The following is a 17176-nucleotide window of genomic DNA, read 5'->3' on the forward strand; positions in this document are numbered from 1 at the left end:
CTAAAGACGACATCACTCAAGAGATGAACAAACCTGTGGAGGAAGCTGAAAATATTCCCGAAGCAGAACCTATAACACCAGTTCCTCGAGCAGAACCTCTAGCACCAGTTCCTGCATCAGAAATCAACCAAGAAGAAATTATCGCAGCAGAACCTCTGGCAGTTATTGGATCGCTTGAGAATAGAGTGAAGAACGTATATAAAAGGGCTAGAAATAACAAGTTTGTATCAGATGATGATGAGCGTGCAGAGAAGAAGCAGAAGGACGATAAGTTGAGGAAGTTAACAAGGAACAACAAGCTGTGGAAAAATTACTTGATGAGCGGAATAAGACAAGCTGAAGAGAAGTTAATAAAGGAGTACTTTGTAACTGGAAAAGTAAGGTACGTATCCGCATTCTTTTGCTGTTTTTTTTCATTCTACTTTTCTTATTTCTGTAAAAGTACTGCTAAGTTTATACTAAATTATATGAACTTTTTTAAATGCAGCGACTGCGTTTGGAAGTCCAATGGAGGTGTATGTATCAGTGGAGAACACATCCAGCAACTTGTTTTCAATCAGCCATTGGTGAACACTATTTTGGAGTTTAAAATCGAAAATTGGAGACAATTGTTTCAATATGGCGGTGATACCAAAGGATACTCCAAGTCAATCTTTCTCAGCGCGCTTGCATGGGTAAACATTTTGAATACTACATTTTAAAATGAATGAACTTAGGTCTGCAATTTGTTTTCATATAACTTTTAAGTTAGTGTAGGATGTACCTGGCTTGCATCTGTTGCTTGAAATATAATTCTCTCACTAGTGTAGGATAAAACTGAGTTTCATCTAGCTATTATATATATGATGTAACTGGGTTTCATATGATACCTGCAGAAACTGGTTTTCATCTAGCATTAATGACAGGATGTAATTGAGTTTCATCCATATAAAAAAATATGGATTAACTGGTTTTGATTCAAATTTGTATTCAGGCTGATGTCATTGAGGGAGATGAGTTGGACGATGCAAAAATGATAAATGCTGAACTGCAAAAGATTGATGTCGAAACGCAATACTTGTTCATCCCAATGCTGAATGAGAAAGAACATTTCACATTGCTTCACCTTGACATCCATGGAAGAACTTGGACACACTACAATTCTCGCCTAGGTTCTTCAAACTATTTAAAAGAAGCTCAAATGATGGCGGAAAGAATAAATCATCTCTTTCAAGTTCAAATTCAAAGTACTAGTATGGATGACGTTGATGTCGTCGTTCAATCAGATTGTCCACAACAGTGCGAAAGGTAGGTCGTTAACTCTTTGAACTGAGATTATAACATACAAACTGAAACGAAGTTTGAACCAACATTACATTTTTTTTCCAGATCGTTAAACTGACATTACATATTCATTTGTCTTGCAGTGATGATTCGATGATGTATGTTATCTACTACATGGAATGGGCAATGATAGACGGTTACTCCTTTGAAGGCAAAGATACTATTGGAGAGGAGATGGGCACAAGACGAATCAATCTGGCATATGAAATCCTAACTGATGAGAATAGCTGCTGGAAAGTTTGATGTGTCTAGGTTGTTTAGAAATTTTTTATTAATGTAGTTCATTTCGTAGTACTTTTTTTTTGTTGAACTATGTCTTCGCATACAGTTGTGATCCGTGGATTCGTCTTAATTAAAATATGAACTCTTTTACTGAAAAATGCCTATACTTCAATTTCATGATGGTTGTGTTTGAATATGTTAGCCAGAAATGATTAAATTTGCAGGTTGAAAATGTAACCAGGCTTGGATGAAACTGGTTACATCCTAGCCTGTATAAAACTTCAATTTTTTTGTCAGATTGTAACCAGGCTTGGATGAAACTGGTTACATCAAAGCCTGTATAAAAACTGTTTTCAGAGTGTGCAGGTTGACAAAAAATAGTTATTTCTGTCCATATGTGATGGATGAAATCCAGTTTCATCCTGGCCAAATGTTTCATTTTTTCCAGAATAGGCAGGATGAAACTGGTTACATCCTGTACAATTAAATTTGAATCTTCGCAAACATTCAAATTTTACAGTGAAAAATTGAAGGGAATGTACAATTAAACAATCAACATAAGACTCAAAGATATATACTATAAAAATGAAGAGAAATACTTGAAAAAATAATTCCATAAGATATATTTTTATGAACAAAAGAAACAATCCAAGGTAAATACTAGTTGCGAAAATATAATTCAAGGTAAATGAATCTTAAATGTGAAACAAGAGGCTGCAGAGAAGAATAAACTAATAAAGATATCATGGTAAAAAGCTAATAAAAGATATGATGGTAAAAAGCTGCACAGAAGAAATGAAGGCTGGAGATGTTCTTAAGCAGGTACTTAACGTTGCTTTTTCGCAGGAGGATGAGGACACGTCGTCTTGTTATGATGTGCCTGAGTATGGAAGTTACCGCACGTAATTGGTCTCTTGAAACTTGCACTACCTGTGTTAGGAATCCGCTTCTTCTTCGACCTACCATGTTTTTTTCCTACGACAATTGGTGGGTTCACGAGATCTCCAGTAGCAACATCAATAGGCTTGTCGTAATCAGGAATGGGCTTGATAGGACGATCATACGAAGTACGGAAGCTAACAATGCTGAAATACAGATTAATGTACTCGTAAACATTGATGTTATTTGAATGCATACACGCAATAGCGTGATCACAAGGGAACTGCTCAGTAAACCAAATCCTACAGCTGCACTGAAACCTCGCAATATTAACAACATGCATGTTCTTTCCATCAAAAACTTCTCACTCCATGTCACCAGACTTGGTTATTCTCCACTGGACACCAGCACGAATGGAAGGCAACACTTTTTTCTCTAGCCTGGGACAAATGAATCCTTTATACGTCGCCCCCTTCCTCTTCCTTGTACTCATCTGTTCCATAATTTTAAGTCTGATCCAGTTAACAAGTGTTGCAATAGGCATACCTTTTACTTCCTTGATCCAAGAGTTGAAGGACTCTGCAATGTTTGAACACATGTCGCCGTAACGACAGCCCAGACAATGTGCATTGGACCAACACTCCACTGGAATCTCACTCAAGAATTTGTGAAGACCATCACATCCTATATCCTTCAACTTTTGCATACCCTGATCAAAGCCTTCATGAGTCGATGAATAGAAACATTCTTTGAACAAACCCATCGCAGCACAATGCTCTCCCTTTTTCTTGTTGGTCTTACTGCGGACATTATTCTTCAAATGCTGGTAACACCAAGCATGATAGAAAGTTGGGAAAACATCACGAATCCCTTGGATCAAACCCTCATGGCGATCCGAAATAAAAGTTAGTACACGAGGACCCAAGATAGATTCTAGTTTCTTTAAGAACCAATGCCAATTCTCAACAGTTTCAGCTGATACGATACCATATGCCAGAGGAAATATTCCTACAGAAACAAAAAAAACACAAAAAGAAAAAATCATATCAAACTGACTGAAACTGCTATTGTACAGAATGAAACTAGTTTCATTCTCTAGTCTGACTTCACCAGTTAAGGATGAAACCGGTTTCATCCAGTGATAATCTGACATAAAAAAAAAATTTATGACATCAAAAATAAAAGAAGACGTACCATTATTCGCATTCTTCCCGGTAGCCGCCATAAGACAACCCCTAAATTTTCCAGTTAGGAAAGTTGCATCCAAGAACAGTACCGGGCGACAATATTCGAAACCAGAGATGCAAGCATCGAAGGCTAAGAACAAACTCTTAAACCCGCCACCTTCAACAACTAAATCAGCCCTACTACCTGGATCGTGTTTCTTCACGGCTTCACACCACCATCTCAAGTCAGTGTATGATTTAATGTCCTCGCCATACAATTCCTTGAAACATAATTCTTTCCCGGCATGCGCCTTATCGTAGCTCACTTCCAACCCATAATCACTTTTGAGTTCTCTAACAATATCCCTGGCTTTCTTGTTGGGATTCTGTTCAATGTTCTCAAATATCAAACTCTTGATAAGTTCGCGCTTAACCGAATCAGCCTTTGTTCCATCACTATAACCAGCACAACATTTATGTTCCCCGTTATAGGCCTTGAGAAATAAGTGACCCTTCACATTGGAAGTCTTGGGAGCTGCATGGAACATCCAGTCGCATTCCAATTTCTCCTTGTAATAACATTCCATCGTATATCATTCTGGATTGCTCTTGACGACTCTCACCCTGCGACCAAAAATATGGTTATATTTCTCAACAACAAGACGAGCTTCATCTCGTCCTCCATAAAAATCTTGGCCAACACCTTTTATAATAAACTCCCATTCAGCCGCCGTGCAAGATCTTTTAATTGCCAACTTTCCATTGTATGTACGTTCTTGAGACATGGGGATATGTTGAGAAGAAACAAGCTCTTGAGAGGAAGGAATAGGTGACTGAGCTAAAAGCAACTCCGTCATTGTAGGTGTAGGAGTAACTTTACTGTTGCTCGGAAGATGACAAGGATTAACCAACTGAGCTCTGCTAGGGTCTGGTGCTAAACGAAACTCGCTCATTCTACTGCTGCTCGGAAGATGACAAGGATTAACCAACTGAGCTCTGATAGGGTATGGTGCTAAACGAAACTCTCTCATTCTACTGTTGCTCGGAAGATGACAAGGATTAACCAACTGAGATCTTCTAGGGTCTGGTGCTAAACAAAACTCGCTCATTCTACTGCTGCTCGGAAGATGACAAGGATTGACCAACTGATCTCTACTAGGGTCTGGTGCTAAACTAAACTCGTTCATTATACTGCTGCCCGGAAGATGACAAGGATTAACCAACTGATCTCTACTAGGGTCTGGTGCTAAACTAAACTCGCTCATTCTACTGCTGCTCGGAAGATGACAAGGATTAACCAACTGATCTCTACTAGGGTCTGGTGCTAAACGAAACTCGCTCGTAGTAGGTTCACGAACAAAATCAGGAGCACGAAGAGGAACACGTTCAAATAAACGAAGCTCCAAGAAATACAACTGGTTAACAATACACAATGACAAGAAAGAACAGAGCTTCACATCACTGTCAACAACATTGCTTCTCCCCTCATAGTCAAATACAAACTGAATTGAGTCCGGTAAAATGCTATTCCAATAAGAACAGACATGCGCCTTCAACTCATCAACTGTTGACTTCTTAGTAACTTGGTATGGACACGCATCGGTACCCCGGATAACCACACAGAGAAAATGACGATCCATCTTCAAAAGGAATATATAAAAACAAATCTTCTGAATCTGGATGTATTCAATTGATAATATGTAAACAAATTAGCAGCAGTACATACTAATTCAGTTCACATCACAATTGAACACACAAACTTCACATCTGTGTATATTGCATTGAAAATCAGATTACTAAACCCTAGAAAACATGATTCGAGACAAACCGAAATAATGGACAAATTGAAAAATTTACCAGTCACATAATCAACTAAACCCTGGATATTCAAAATCAACAACTAAAATCAAAAATTAACAAAAATTAATCATCAACAACTAAAAATTGCTTCAAAATCGACAGAGAAACTTCAATTGGACAAATTGAAACTTACCGATTCGACGCTATTATAGAAACTTCAATTGCTTCAAAACCAACTCAGAAACTTCGATTAGATGAAACTTGGATTCTACAAACGTATTAAACAATCGCTAATCATCATGATTGATAAACGAGATCTGAAGAAAAAAACGAGCTCCGAATTGCCGATTTCTGCAGAGCTCTGCGGGAAGGGAAGAGGAGGTTCTGCAGAGCTCTGCGGGAAGGGAAGAGAAATAAATTCTCTTTGAAAAGAAGGGTTTAAAAGGTTAGGGGGTATTTTAGGTAAGAGACATTTTTTTTTAAAAATTTTCCTAGGTCAAATATCCAAATTGGCTATATAAACAGAATATTTCTGATTTTTGGCTATATAAACAGTATCAAAAGCTAAGAATCTATATGACCCAGAAATTTTGTGTTTTGGTCTTTTTGACCAATTTTGTGTAAAATTTACTAGAATTTGACAATTGACCATCTTCTAGCCAAGTAAACTTAATTCTCTTCGAGTTTAAGTCACACTGTTGGATTCACGGGTTGGATTATACGTGCAAAAAATTCTTCTCCTCCATAGTCACACCCAGCAAGTACATATTTGAGTCAAATTTCAGAATGTACGTATAATCTTTTTCTCTATCTGTTTATTCTTCATCAAACAGCAATAACAACAGACATTAGACTAACAAACAAATCATCTTTTGTCAAAGCATTTTATATTTGAAACGTTTCAAGTAATTAAGCGTTGCGATTAAAGACGTATTTTTGGGATCTCCAGAACTTTTAATTATAGTTAACTGGTAGCTTGTGCAAGTTGGTACTTGTCTTAGCAAAGGTCTCATGAGTTTATTAGGAACAAAGACGACTCCACACTTACGTTACGCTGTTCCATTTTGCTATGTAATTTGAGATGGTGGTGGATTTAAATAGTTATAAGTACAAAGATGTGAATTGTGATCGAGGCCGGACGCAATAATATTTTAACTATATAGGTTGGTTTTGTTTCAGACTATAGATGTCCCAAATGGAACATCCAAATCTGAAGTTGACTAACCTTTTGTTTCAAAAAAAAAAAAAAAAAAAAAAAAAAAAAATCTGTAGTTGACTTACCGAAGGATTTTTGACTTTTGAGTCAGACTCCAACAAGTCAGATTCAATAACTAGATTATGACAAATCAGCAGCAAAAACACAGACACACTCTTTAAATCATGTTTGATATTAATTAAGCATTCAGGAGATAATTCATCGGTCAAACCTTTCGCGTAGGTTTGAGTTTTGACGCACGGCGACGTACTGTTAGTTTTGCTGAATGAAGAATCCAACTCTCTGGATTCTCGAGTATACACAAAGATTCCACAAAAATCTAGCCGTAGCTAGTTGGCTAGAGGCTAGTTGATCCTTATTCCTTAGCTACATTAACACGTAACACTGCTCCATAATGATACTGATGAAATTAATTAAACGACATGGTAAACTTAACTAGGATCTCGCTCTATGTTAAGACAACATTGCTCAACTTACAAACCAATGTCGAGAGTAATTTAAGTTTCTTAATAGCTGGTTCGAGCTTAATAAATTCATGACACAAGTCTAGTGACACCTTAATTATTTTCAAACAAGACCTGTCCCGGCCGCGGAGTAAAAACACTGCCATGCACAAAATCCGACTGCTGCCTATCTTGTAGTTTATTGGACCTGCATCTCTCAAGGACGTATTATTCCACCATAATAGCAATAAACGGCAAAAAAATATTGAAACAAAGTTGTAAAATATCCCACTCTTCTGAAACCTCGAATTACTATGGGACGTTTCTAAAACCATGGGATTACATATCTAATACGGTATACGGATTATGCTGTGTCCAACATAAACATACAGTAGTAATCTGTGTTGTTTATGAGGAAAAGAAGATCGCAAGTTTAACAAAGGACTACCCTTCCGCTCCTCTCGCCAAGCCACGTTCTTTAGCACCACCACCCTAGATATAGAGTGCAGGATCGAGGAAAACTTAAACACGCGGCAAGGTCGGTCTCGAAGAATGTTGAAGGAGAGGCGCATTGGCTCATGTGAGAAAGCCAACCAAATTGCATCAAAGTCAGCTTACACATGCCGTAGGATATGGAAAGAATTGAAAAAACTGTATTCAAACATTTTCATTTACACTTTTCAAAAAATACCAACCTGTCATTTGTTTAATAACCTAAGCAAAAAATGGGTGTTATCTTTCACTATAAATTGGAGATTTATCAGATTATCTAAACAGTCTCAATCTCTCCTTCTTCAATCAAAAACTAAAAAGAAAAAAGGCTCTTTTTTTTTTCTCTGTCTCACACATTGTCTTTCTCTCTCTAAGATTATTAGATTTGAGAAAGAAGAAGACATGGTGATGAGAAGAGATTTTTACTATATTCTGTTTGTTATAGTTTCATTAGTTATTGCAACAATATCTATTGTTGATGGGGCAGTTACAGTTCAACCAACAGGTCTCAAGCGTAAATTTTATAAGGTAAATGGTCAGTGTCCAGACGTTGAGGAATATGTCAAGCACCTAGTCAGGGACCATTGGATCGCTGATCGTTCTATCGCTGCTAAACTCCTTCGCTTGAGTTACTCTGATTGCTTTGTATCGGTACGTTTATGATTGAGCTTCACTAATATACAGTTCGAATATATTTTTACCTTGTAATAGCTTAATGTAGTACGAGTCTAAGCAGAAGTTATACAAGATCGATTCGACCATTTTAGGACGGTGTGTCACTGTTGTAAAAATACTTACTAATTCTGGATTTTTTGTTGTGCACATATATGTACAGGGTTGCGATGGTTCAGTTCTCCTAGATGGTCCAAACTCTGAAAAAAAAGCAAGACAAAATGTAGCGTTAGGAGGATTCGCACTTATAGACAGGATCAAGACTGTTCTAGAAGACAGGTGCCCTGGAAAAGTGTCTTGTGCTGATATCCTTCAGCTTGCCACTAGAGATGCAGTTAGTCTGGTACGTTATTAAGGCTCCATTCTTGAACTTTTCTGGAGAGGATCAATCCTGCCAGAACCTAGCTCATAAGCATTTTGGATTGTAACTCTGAAATAATATGTTTGCAGGCGGGAGCACCGTCGTATCCTTTGAAAACAGGAAGAAGAGATGGGCTGGTTTCAAATAAAGCAGCAGTGGACCTTCCATCCCCTTCCATTTCATGGGAAGCTTCTCTCGCGTACTTCAGGTCCAAAGGGTTAGATGTCTTAGATATGACCACCCTCCTAGGTAATTTTTCTCGTCTCAATCCTCAACGCTTTTCAGTTACCTAGCTATATTTCTCTGCATCGTGTGATTAATTTTTGTTCTTTAACTTTCGTCCTATAGGTGCGCACACGATGGGTTCAACACGATGCAGTGTTATCGCTGACCGCTTATACAACTTCAATAATACAAGAAAACCAGATCCGAACATGGACATATCATTGGTAAGAGATATGAGGAAGATATGTCCGGCCAGGAGGAAGAGAGGCCAAGCCGATAAAGTCATTCCTTTGAACCCAGAAAACCCCAAATACAAGTTCGACAACAATTACTACACAAGGGTGTTAAATAAAAAAGCCATTCTAGGGGTTGATCAACAACTACTCTTTGGCCCCGATACCAAACTGATTTCAGAGGAATTCGCAATTGGCTTTGAAGACTGGAGAAAATCATGGGCATTGTCCATGAACAGAATGGGAAGTATTGGAGTCTTGACTGGAGATCAAGGACAAATACGTAAACATTGCCGCTTCGTTAACAATTAATTTCATTTTGCATAATATTAGTGGGAATACCATGTAGCTTATATTGTACTAGCGTGTTATTGTTCTCTCTGTAACAGTAGAGGTAATAATACTTACTATTGATTTAAGCAATAAGTTTTCGTTATTTGATGTAATTATTATAAGGTAAAGAAAAGAAGAAAAAACAACTCCATGATTATTAGGATACCGAGAATTTTAGCTCAAAGAAAAAGAAAATGTCAATATTGATATTTGAATAAATAAAATCATACAATTTATTATTTAGGTAATATAAATAAGCGGCAATGCTATTCACCAACCTATTTTCCACCTTTTTACGATTTAAACCCATATTTAGGGAATGGTTAACCTCACCTGAACTTGAACCTAAATCTGAACCCAGATGTAGGGTATAAATTGTCATGAGGTGGGGAATAGGAAGGTGAATAGCATTCTCTCATAAGTGATCCATAGTTTTTCCTTTAAAAATGGATTAAAAAGACGCTAAATCTGAACTAAATTAGCTGCAAAGTTTACTATGCATACCTGTAGGTGTAACAAGGTTCCGATTTACTGGAAGATTATACCCCTTCATGGAGTTCGATCCAATGACCTACACTCCTACATGTTTTTTTTTTCCTTTTCAAAAACAAGCCAAATTAAGCTTCAAATCTTCATTAACAACCGATTCAAGATCAGAATCATTACAAAATTGCTAGAAATCAAATTAAAATCATCAAGAATATCCACTGGTTCTTGACTAATAATCATACTAGTCCAAATTATAACCATTTCAGATTTTCCAATGGACATATCCACATCAAGATGCCAAACTTATTTTGTTAGAGACCAAACTAAACATATTTGCATCTCTGCTAACGGTAATAGTGGTATCTTCAAAAGATTCAGCGAGGGTTTTTAACACCATATTTGCATCAAGGCTCTTATATGCTTAATTATCCTTTAAATACCCTTTCATCATAATCTCTGCGTCGATTTTGTCTATTTATATTCGCCTCTCCTTAGTAATGTTCTTGGTGCTATACTGCTATTGTAATTTCAGGAACATTTTGTATAACATGTTTGTGGAAAAAACAGAAACATAGCATATTGAGGTATATTTGGAAGGTATTTGATTTCGCAACAGAAAAATCCAAGTCAATTAAATTTTTCAACAATTGAAAACTATAGCCGTCCTCAAAAATTATATTGATATGATAACACAAGATTAATAAAATAAAACGTTAAAATATTTATCGTATTTGGTCTATCTAGGCAAAGTAATCCTCTTTCTAAAAGACAATTCAATTTTGTTGCATATGGTGTTTATGGTTTTACGTGTGGATGCCATCTTCCAAGATAAAATGAGCATGCCTTTTTTAAAGTAGTGTGCACTACAACTCTATCTACTCGAGTAGCAAATGTTTATGATGACATGTTTTTGTTCAAAAACTAAACTAAGAGATGGTTTACATAGAGTTAATGCTGACTCTACTAAATGTCTTTTCATTCATAGGAGACTCACCATAACATATGGCAACTCTCGAAATACTTGTGCGCTAAATGTCTTACAGATCAAGCATCACCCAATTTTCACTAGCACAATAGTATTTTGATTCAGAATTCCAATATTCCCCCACATGAGTGAAAATACAGGCTCAATAAAACTTATACCTTTTAAGATCACAACAGATTAATAGAGAAATATGTAGTGGTTTTGCACTGTATGATAATTCGTACCCATCGTAGAAATAATGGAGAAATATGTGGTGGTTTTGCACTACATGATAAAATGCACCCATTTCAAAATAAAAACAAATCTAACAAGAGTATGTTCTCACAAATGTTGTTTAACTCTCTCGATAGCCTTAGCCAATTCAGTCATATAGTGTATGAGGAGCAAAGGATATGAGGATAGGGGTAATATATATAAAATTGAGGTACTTATAGTAATATTTTTATCATGTTAGAAAAAAAAAATAGATCTAAAGATATTGAAGATGGAAGAGAAGACTAGCTTAGATATTCCACTGGAGAAGATATGATCAGTTTGGCGAAAATGTTGAAATCTGGCTGATGTCCTCGTTAGAAATCGCCGAGATTTTTGTTATTTTAAAAATTTTCATTTGTACTTAAAAAATAGTAAAGAATTAAGAATTTGACATAATAAGATCCAGTTGGATATGTTGTTGAATCCAGCGTCGTGTCGGCTCATTCCACTGCTCGTCACTAATAAGACTAATAACATGTTTAGCCAGACTATCTGCCACATGATTTTAGTGTTTTGTGCATAATTGCACAACCAACTCACAAAATCTAATAAAGAATTAAAATTGTTTATTATTAACTAAGTTTCTTGTTGTTTATATTGAAGTTTCCATTTAGAGCAATTATCACGTTATTTGAGTCCAAAGAAGACAAATTCCTTATCTTTACCCACCAAATTGCATCGAGTGTTGCTTTTAATTTTGCTTATGCATTATCCAGAGATTTAATTTAGTAGCATCGATTTCTATGGCAATAACCTGCAAAATTTTGTAAAATTACCCAAACTAGATTTATGCAAATAAATTTTGTAAAATGCATCAATTTTTAATAATTTGATGAAAGGATTTTCTGAACTTGTCCAGGTTACCTTGTTGTATCTTACTGGGAAAATTCTACTTCTGCAACAATAATCAAAAATCAACCTGTATAACTGCCCTGCACAAAATTAACAATTAAAGAAACTTGAGCTTTAACATTTCGAACAAAAAAGGTATCTTGCTTTCAAAATACGCCACAAAGTCAAACATATAGAGTGAAAATAGCCCGAGTAATGAACATTATTAATTCCGATAACATGAAAAATATATGTCAACCAATCCTAAAAAGTTTCTGACATTATATACTCTTTTTAAACTTAGTAGTATCATTTAGTAGTTCTGAAGGGTACTTGAGTATGCGTTTGAAAAAGTTTCAAGTACTTATGGGTCTCATAAATTAATAATACTCCATTAAATAAAGGTTTAGAGTTTTTACACGGTTTAAGAAAAAAAGAAAGAGATTAATGATTTTCACATTACCTTTAATAATACTTCCTAAGATATCTAAGTCTCTCGGTTTGTAGGGTGAATTAGTAATCTCATTACAATTCTAAAGAAGTCCATACGCGTCTCAAGATAAACCAAATCCTCCTACCAAATCCAATTTGCTTCCTCAACCAAATATTTTTACGCGCTCATAGTTTTTTAGACCACTAATACATGATAAATTGAAGAGAAACATAAAAAAAAAACAATCTTCAGATCGAATTTGCTGCCTTGGTCTACAAGAAAAAGTCAATTAACATGTTCATCTTAAAAGTTGATAATAACGTAGGTTTTCAATCTACGACTACAGGAGAATGTGGTTGTTTTTTTTTTTATTCGTGATTTGGTTTTATGTTAAAAAAGATAAAAAAAAAATGGAGAAAAGACTTCATAGATAAAAATTAGACAATCGAAATAGGTGAAAACAAAAATTCCTTCCAAATACTTTGACCAAAATTTTAATACGAATATTTAATCTAACTAATTTGAATTTCATTCCAAAAAGATTTTCCTTTTATTCTTCTTTATTCACTAACTCATTACTCTTTTACCCCTTCCATTTATAATTTTTAGCTTTCTTTTTTTTAGCATAGATACTTCTATTGAATGCACCCAACCGTACACTTAAGATAGTGATGAAGAAGAAAACGCGTAACCTTATACTAATCTTTCGTATCCTAATGAAAATGAAATATCATCAAGTGAAGAATATATATTACCTAGTAATGAAGAGATAATATCTAATGATGAGATATTGATTATTCATGATGATGAAGAGATGATTTCAAACACAATATAAAGGAAAACCGAAGAATTCAAAAATAATGAACGTTTAACGTTGTAAAAGACCAGGATGGAAAATCAAAAAGGGATTTTGTAGCGCCCCCAAAGCTAGCAGCTGACTAATCCAATATATTAACTAAATACAGCGGCACTAAGAATCTAAAACATATACTTAAGCATTCAATTAAGAAATTTACTACAAAACTTAACCCAAAAACTATCCCCGCTCTGAAATATACATATATACAAGAACTCCTCTCAAATGATACATATATAATAGTCATCTGGTTTACAAAAGAATATACAACGTAATAAACATAGCAGAAGTTAACCAACGATCGAACTCAACGTTCAAAGCTTTCGCTGCGCAACTCTGATCTGTCTCTGAAACTGAAAGTGGGAATGGGTGAGCACATCATCCCTAAAAGGGGTGCCCAGTAGAAATAACATTTAACTTTCAAGTAATCATTGGAACGATTTGAAAACAATTCATGTTTTCCCAAAACACTAAAACACAAGTTACACAACCAATTTCACAGAGGTAAACAATCATGTATATGGAACTAACTCCTTCTTCAAACAATGTATATATTGAGTGTCGACCAATTCCTTACACACCCTATTAGTTTATATTAGTGTCGACCAATTCCTTACACACCTATTACGCATAAAAGCTCGATAATAAGTAGATATAAATGAAGGAGAAGTATCCTATATACCACAGATGAAAATTCTCAGTTTCCAAGCATTCAAATGGAAATTCTTATTTCCCAAGCAATTCATGAAGACAAACAAGCATTACAATTCCTTTCCAAGCAATGGAAAAATTAAAAGAAATCAAGAGAACTTTCGGAATTTAAATTAAACAATGCATTGAAAGCACAACCAGATAATGCATGAATTTGATAAACATAAACTCTTGTAAAAGAAAACAACAATAATCACAAAAGAGATAAATTTAAATTCTCACCTCTTTTGATGACAAGCCATGCCTACCTCGAGATCCACGATCTACTGGTTCATCCTTTGAATCGATCGTTGTTAATAAAGACTAATTGTTAATCACACAAGAACTCTAAGAGTTTAGCCAAAATGGCTCATACAAAAATCATACAAGTCTATCTAATGATTTTAAGTCCACTTATGGTTCTATAACTTTTATTATATATCTTTAGCATATCTAAGAGTTACTAATTCAATTAGGTTGGTTATGTAGTCCATTAAATAAGTCTTATGAATATCCGCAACTTTGTAAAAGAAGCCAAAGGATAATTCAGACCATAAGGGTCCAATTTATCAATGATAGGAGTCTAGTCCTAAACCCAAGTTCACTAAATAAGCCCATTAACCTAAGGCATGGTCTATCTGAGTCAACTAACTGTCACTAACGGTCAACGTTTGGTCAGAGGTAGTCAACTAACAATCAACGTCTATTCAAAGTCAAGTCCAAGGCCAACTAGTCAAGGTCAAGTCGGTCAAGGTCCACTGAGTCAAACCGATTCAACTCAGGTAATAGGGTCAACTCGACTCAGTCAGATTAACTGAGTCAGCTAAACAAAACTGAGTTAGACTGAATAAGCTCAGTCAGACAGGCCAAGGGTTCTTCTTACACAACTGCAACTCTAACTCTACAACCTAACTCAAGTTCAACTTCAATCTAATAATGCATTAATTGAATCATTCAAATAAACTTCAAAATGAATTACAAAGATAATACAGCCTACCTGCAATAGCAGCTTTTAGCTTTTATTGAACTAACAACTATAATCCTACACTGCTCATACCAACACCATTTCAGTCTTAGCTTGACACTATCAGCACCAGCCACCAACAATTCAGCTCTAACAACCAACCAACACACCTCATCATCATCTGAAATACAAATTCAGATATTCTAATAACAACACAATACCCAACTCCAGTATCTTCAATGCTCTTGCTACTAGTAAATTACATCTCTCACTCTATAACCACTAATCACAAAACCTGAACAACTCAACTGCGACACTCATCCAACAGCTCATTCATCACCATTATGAATCCACCACAACACCAACTGTGATTCCACTTATCCACTCCTGCATCATTAAATCATTCAATCCACTCAAAACAACATCGATATACCAATCCCACCATAGCATTCCCAATTACAACACCTATACATCAAATCTCAATGCACCACCAGAACACCATTCTCAATACTTACTGGCCCTGAGATTTCAGATTCATCTCAACACCAACCAAATTCTATTTCCTTACAATGAAACACCATTTACAAATAACCTAACAATATCTAAATCCCCAATCCTTTAAAGACAGCTGCAACACCACCCTTTCTATTCTTGTTACTCATATTATACTAAGCTACAACTACAGCTTTATCACACAACCTCCATACCCATTCTCAAACCTTAATTCATTTATATTCATAAATTTAACTAAAGAACTTTCATAAATTTATTAACATTACAAAGAAGCACAATTACCTCAACAAAGCTTTGCTCCACTGTTTTACTTTAACTTAATTCCGTAATCCATATCAAATCCATCTCAGAGAACATCAATCCCATCTTCTAATATATTCTTCCCTGTGCTTTCCCGTGAAACCCTTATTTCCTCAATTCTCCCCAAAAAACAGTTCCAACATCTAATTAACTTCACCATGTTCCTCAATTGACTAAACCCATTCCTTAATTCTTCTTATACCTTATTAATTGTAATTCCAGTTTATCTTGAGAAACCTTAATTCAATTTGGGGAAAAATACATGAAACCCTAGTTTTTCGATTCATCACTGAATCAACTTCAAAACTATAATTAAACTTCAACCCATTCAATCTTCTTCCATCAGGAACTCAATACACAAATCAATTCCACGAAAACTCAACCAACTTCATCATTCAGAAAACCCTAACTTCAGAACCATATCTTCGATTTATCACATCATCTCAATCTTCTTCTTCATAATAAACAGAACACCAACTCCTTCTTCTTTAATACATCATCACGATTTAAAACTCTTAAACTTGCAGAAGCAGAAGTAACAGAGAAGAAGGAAAGATAAGAAGAAAGAAAAAATGAAAGAGAAGAAGAAAATAGAATGAGAGTTTATCCTCTCGATTCGCCAGGGGATAAGGACGACCGAAAGTGCTAAAGACACCCGTCCAAATGATAAGGGCAGCCAGGTGGTTTAAAGCAAAAAGGCTTATTTGTCCTTCATACAAACTGATAATATCTTCTTCATCCGATATCTGATTGACACGTTCGAGTAGTCCATTCCGCGTAACTTTTCGAGATCTATCCAACGGTACTAGTTTCGTATCTAAATAGTTGTTATATTAATTTCTATTAATTAATTAACATTCGTGTTAAACTAGTCGAGTTATTACCGGCTAATTCGTCACCTGATCATCGCTAGACCAGTCAACTAGCGTTGATGAGCTTGAGGGTCTTTACAGATTTGTGTTAAAAGCTTCCAAAAAGGGGATCCATATTAAAAGCTTCCCACAATTTCAGGACATCAATTTTAATATTGGCATCTGGTGTTATCTTATAGGAAGATAACATGAGTCGGTCGTCGCAAACATATCCAAAATTGATATAAAACAGATTTGATCGTTAACTACAGGTATATAGCGGAAAACTCAACATTGCATAAGACGATGAAATAAGGTAAAGTTAGGCCACACTCATGCTGCAAGGCCACTTTTGAACGACGAAGGGGAAAAAAAAAGAAGGTTGGTCTACTTATAAAATAATTTGATATACATCATTGAATATTCTAACCAGAAATGCTAAACATGGCGAGTGAGAACCCGCAGAATATCCCGACACTCATTGATTTGTGGGACCCTTCATATAAGAGTAGCTCCCTGTTAATTCCAGTGGGTGGCGGGGGTCTAAATTTGTGAGAGTCGAGACAATTTGCGGAATTTCTCACTCAGAATATTTATCGTCACTGTATTCTAAAACCTATGCTTAATGATATGTTCAATTGTAT

At 35.5% G+C, this 17176-nt stretch overlaps 2 protein-coding genes and 1 long non-coding RNA gene across 4 annotated transcripts; 1 reads left to right on the top strand and 2 right to left on the bottom strand.

The window, feature by feature from the left end:
* Positions 1–2788: 2788 nt before the first annotated feature.
* LOC113315718 lies at positions 2789–4177 on the bottom strand. Its single transcript, XM_026563975.1, has 2 exons — positions 3619–4177; positions 2789–3432 (listed from the first exon to the last, which is right to left on the bottom strand). The coding sequence occupies exons 1-2, from the start codon at positions 4175–4177 to the stop codon at positions 2789–2791; spliced, it is 1203 nt and encodes a 400-aa protein (XP_026419760.1).
* Positions 4178–7844: 3667 nt separating this feature from the next.
* LOC113315515 (probable peroxidase 61) lies at positions 7845–9455 on the top strand. The gene is made up of 4 exons (XM_026563784.1): positions 7845–8192; positions 8377–8556; positions 8664–8823; positions 8923–9455. Exons 1-4 carry the CDS (start codon positions 7944–7946, stop codon positions 9342–9344), a joined length of 1011 nt encoding a protein of 336 aa, XP_026419569.1. The 5' UTR covers positions 7845–7943; the 3' UTR covers positions 9345–9455.
* Positions 9456–13402: 3947 nt separating this feature from the next.
* Positions 13403–16252, bottom strand: LOC113319401. Of its 2 annotated transcripts, none has more exons than XR_003345434.1 (3): positions 14902–16252; positions 14148–14201; positions 13403–13567 (listed from the first exon to the last, which is right to left on the bottom strand). It is a non-coding gene; the product is annotated as an uncharacterized LOC113319401 (long non-coding RNA). The 2 variants fall into 2 exon arrangements; XR_003345435.1 differs by having other exon boundaries at positions 14148–14228.
* Positions 16253–17176: the final 924 nt, after the last annotated feature.

Source organism: Papaver somniferum, chromosome 10 (genome assembly GCF_003573695.1).
Source record: "Papaver somniferum cultivar HN1 chromosome 10, ASM357369v1, whole genome shotgun sequence".
NCBI classification, from domain to species: domain Eukaryota; kingdom Viridiplantae; phylum Streptophyta; class Magnoliopsida; order Ranunculales; family Papaveraceae; genus Papaver; species Papaver somniferum.

What these genes read in the sequence shown, in the direction of transcription:
- LOC113315515 (XM_026563784.1), top strand. Translation starts at nt 7,944, where the DNA reads ATGGTGATGAGAAGAGATTTTTACTATATTCTGTTTGTTATAGTTTCA. An exon ending in ACTCTGATTGCTTTGTATCG is followed by an intron (nt 8,193 to 8,376) that starts GTACGTTTATGA and finishes ATATATGTACAG; the next exon opens with GGTTGCGATGGTTCAGTTCT. An exon ending in AGATATGACCACCCTCCTAG is followed by an intron (nt 8,824 to 8,922) that starts GTAATTTTTCTC and finishes TTCGTCCTATAG; the next exon opens with GTGCGCACACGATGGGTTCA.
- LOC113315718 (XM_026563975.1), bottom strand. Translation starts at nt 4,177, where the DNA reads ATGGAATGTTATTACAAGGAGAAATTGGAATGCGACTGGATGTTCCAT. An exon ending in CGGGAAGAATGCGAATAATG is followed by an intron (nt 3,433 to 3,618) that starts GTACGTCTTCTT and finishes TTGTTTCTGTAG; the next exon opens with GAATATTTCCTCTGGCATAT.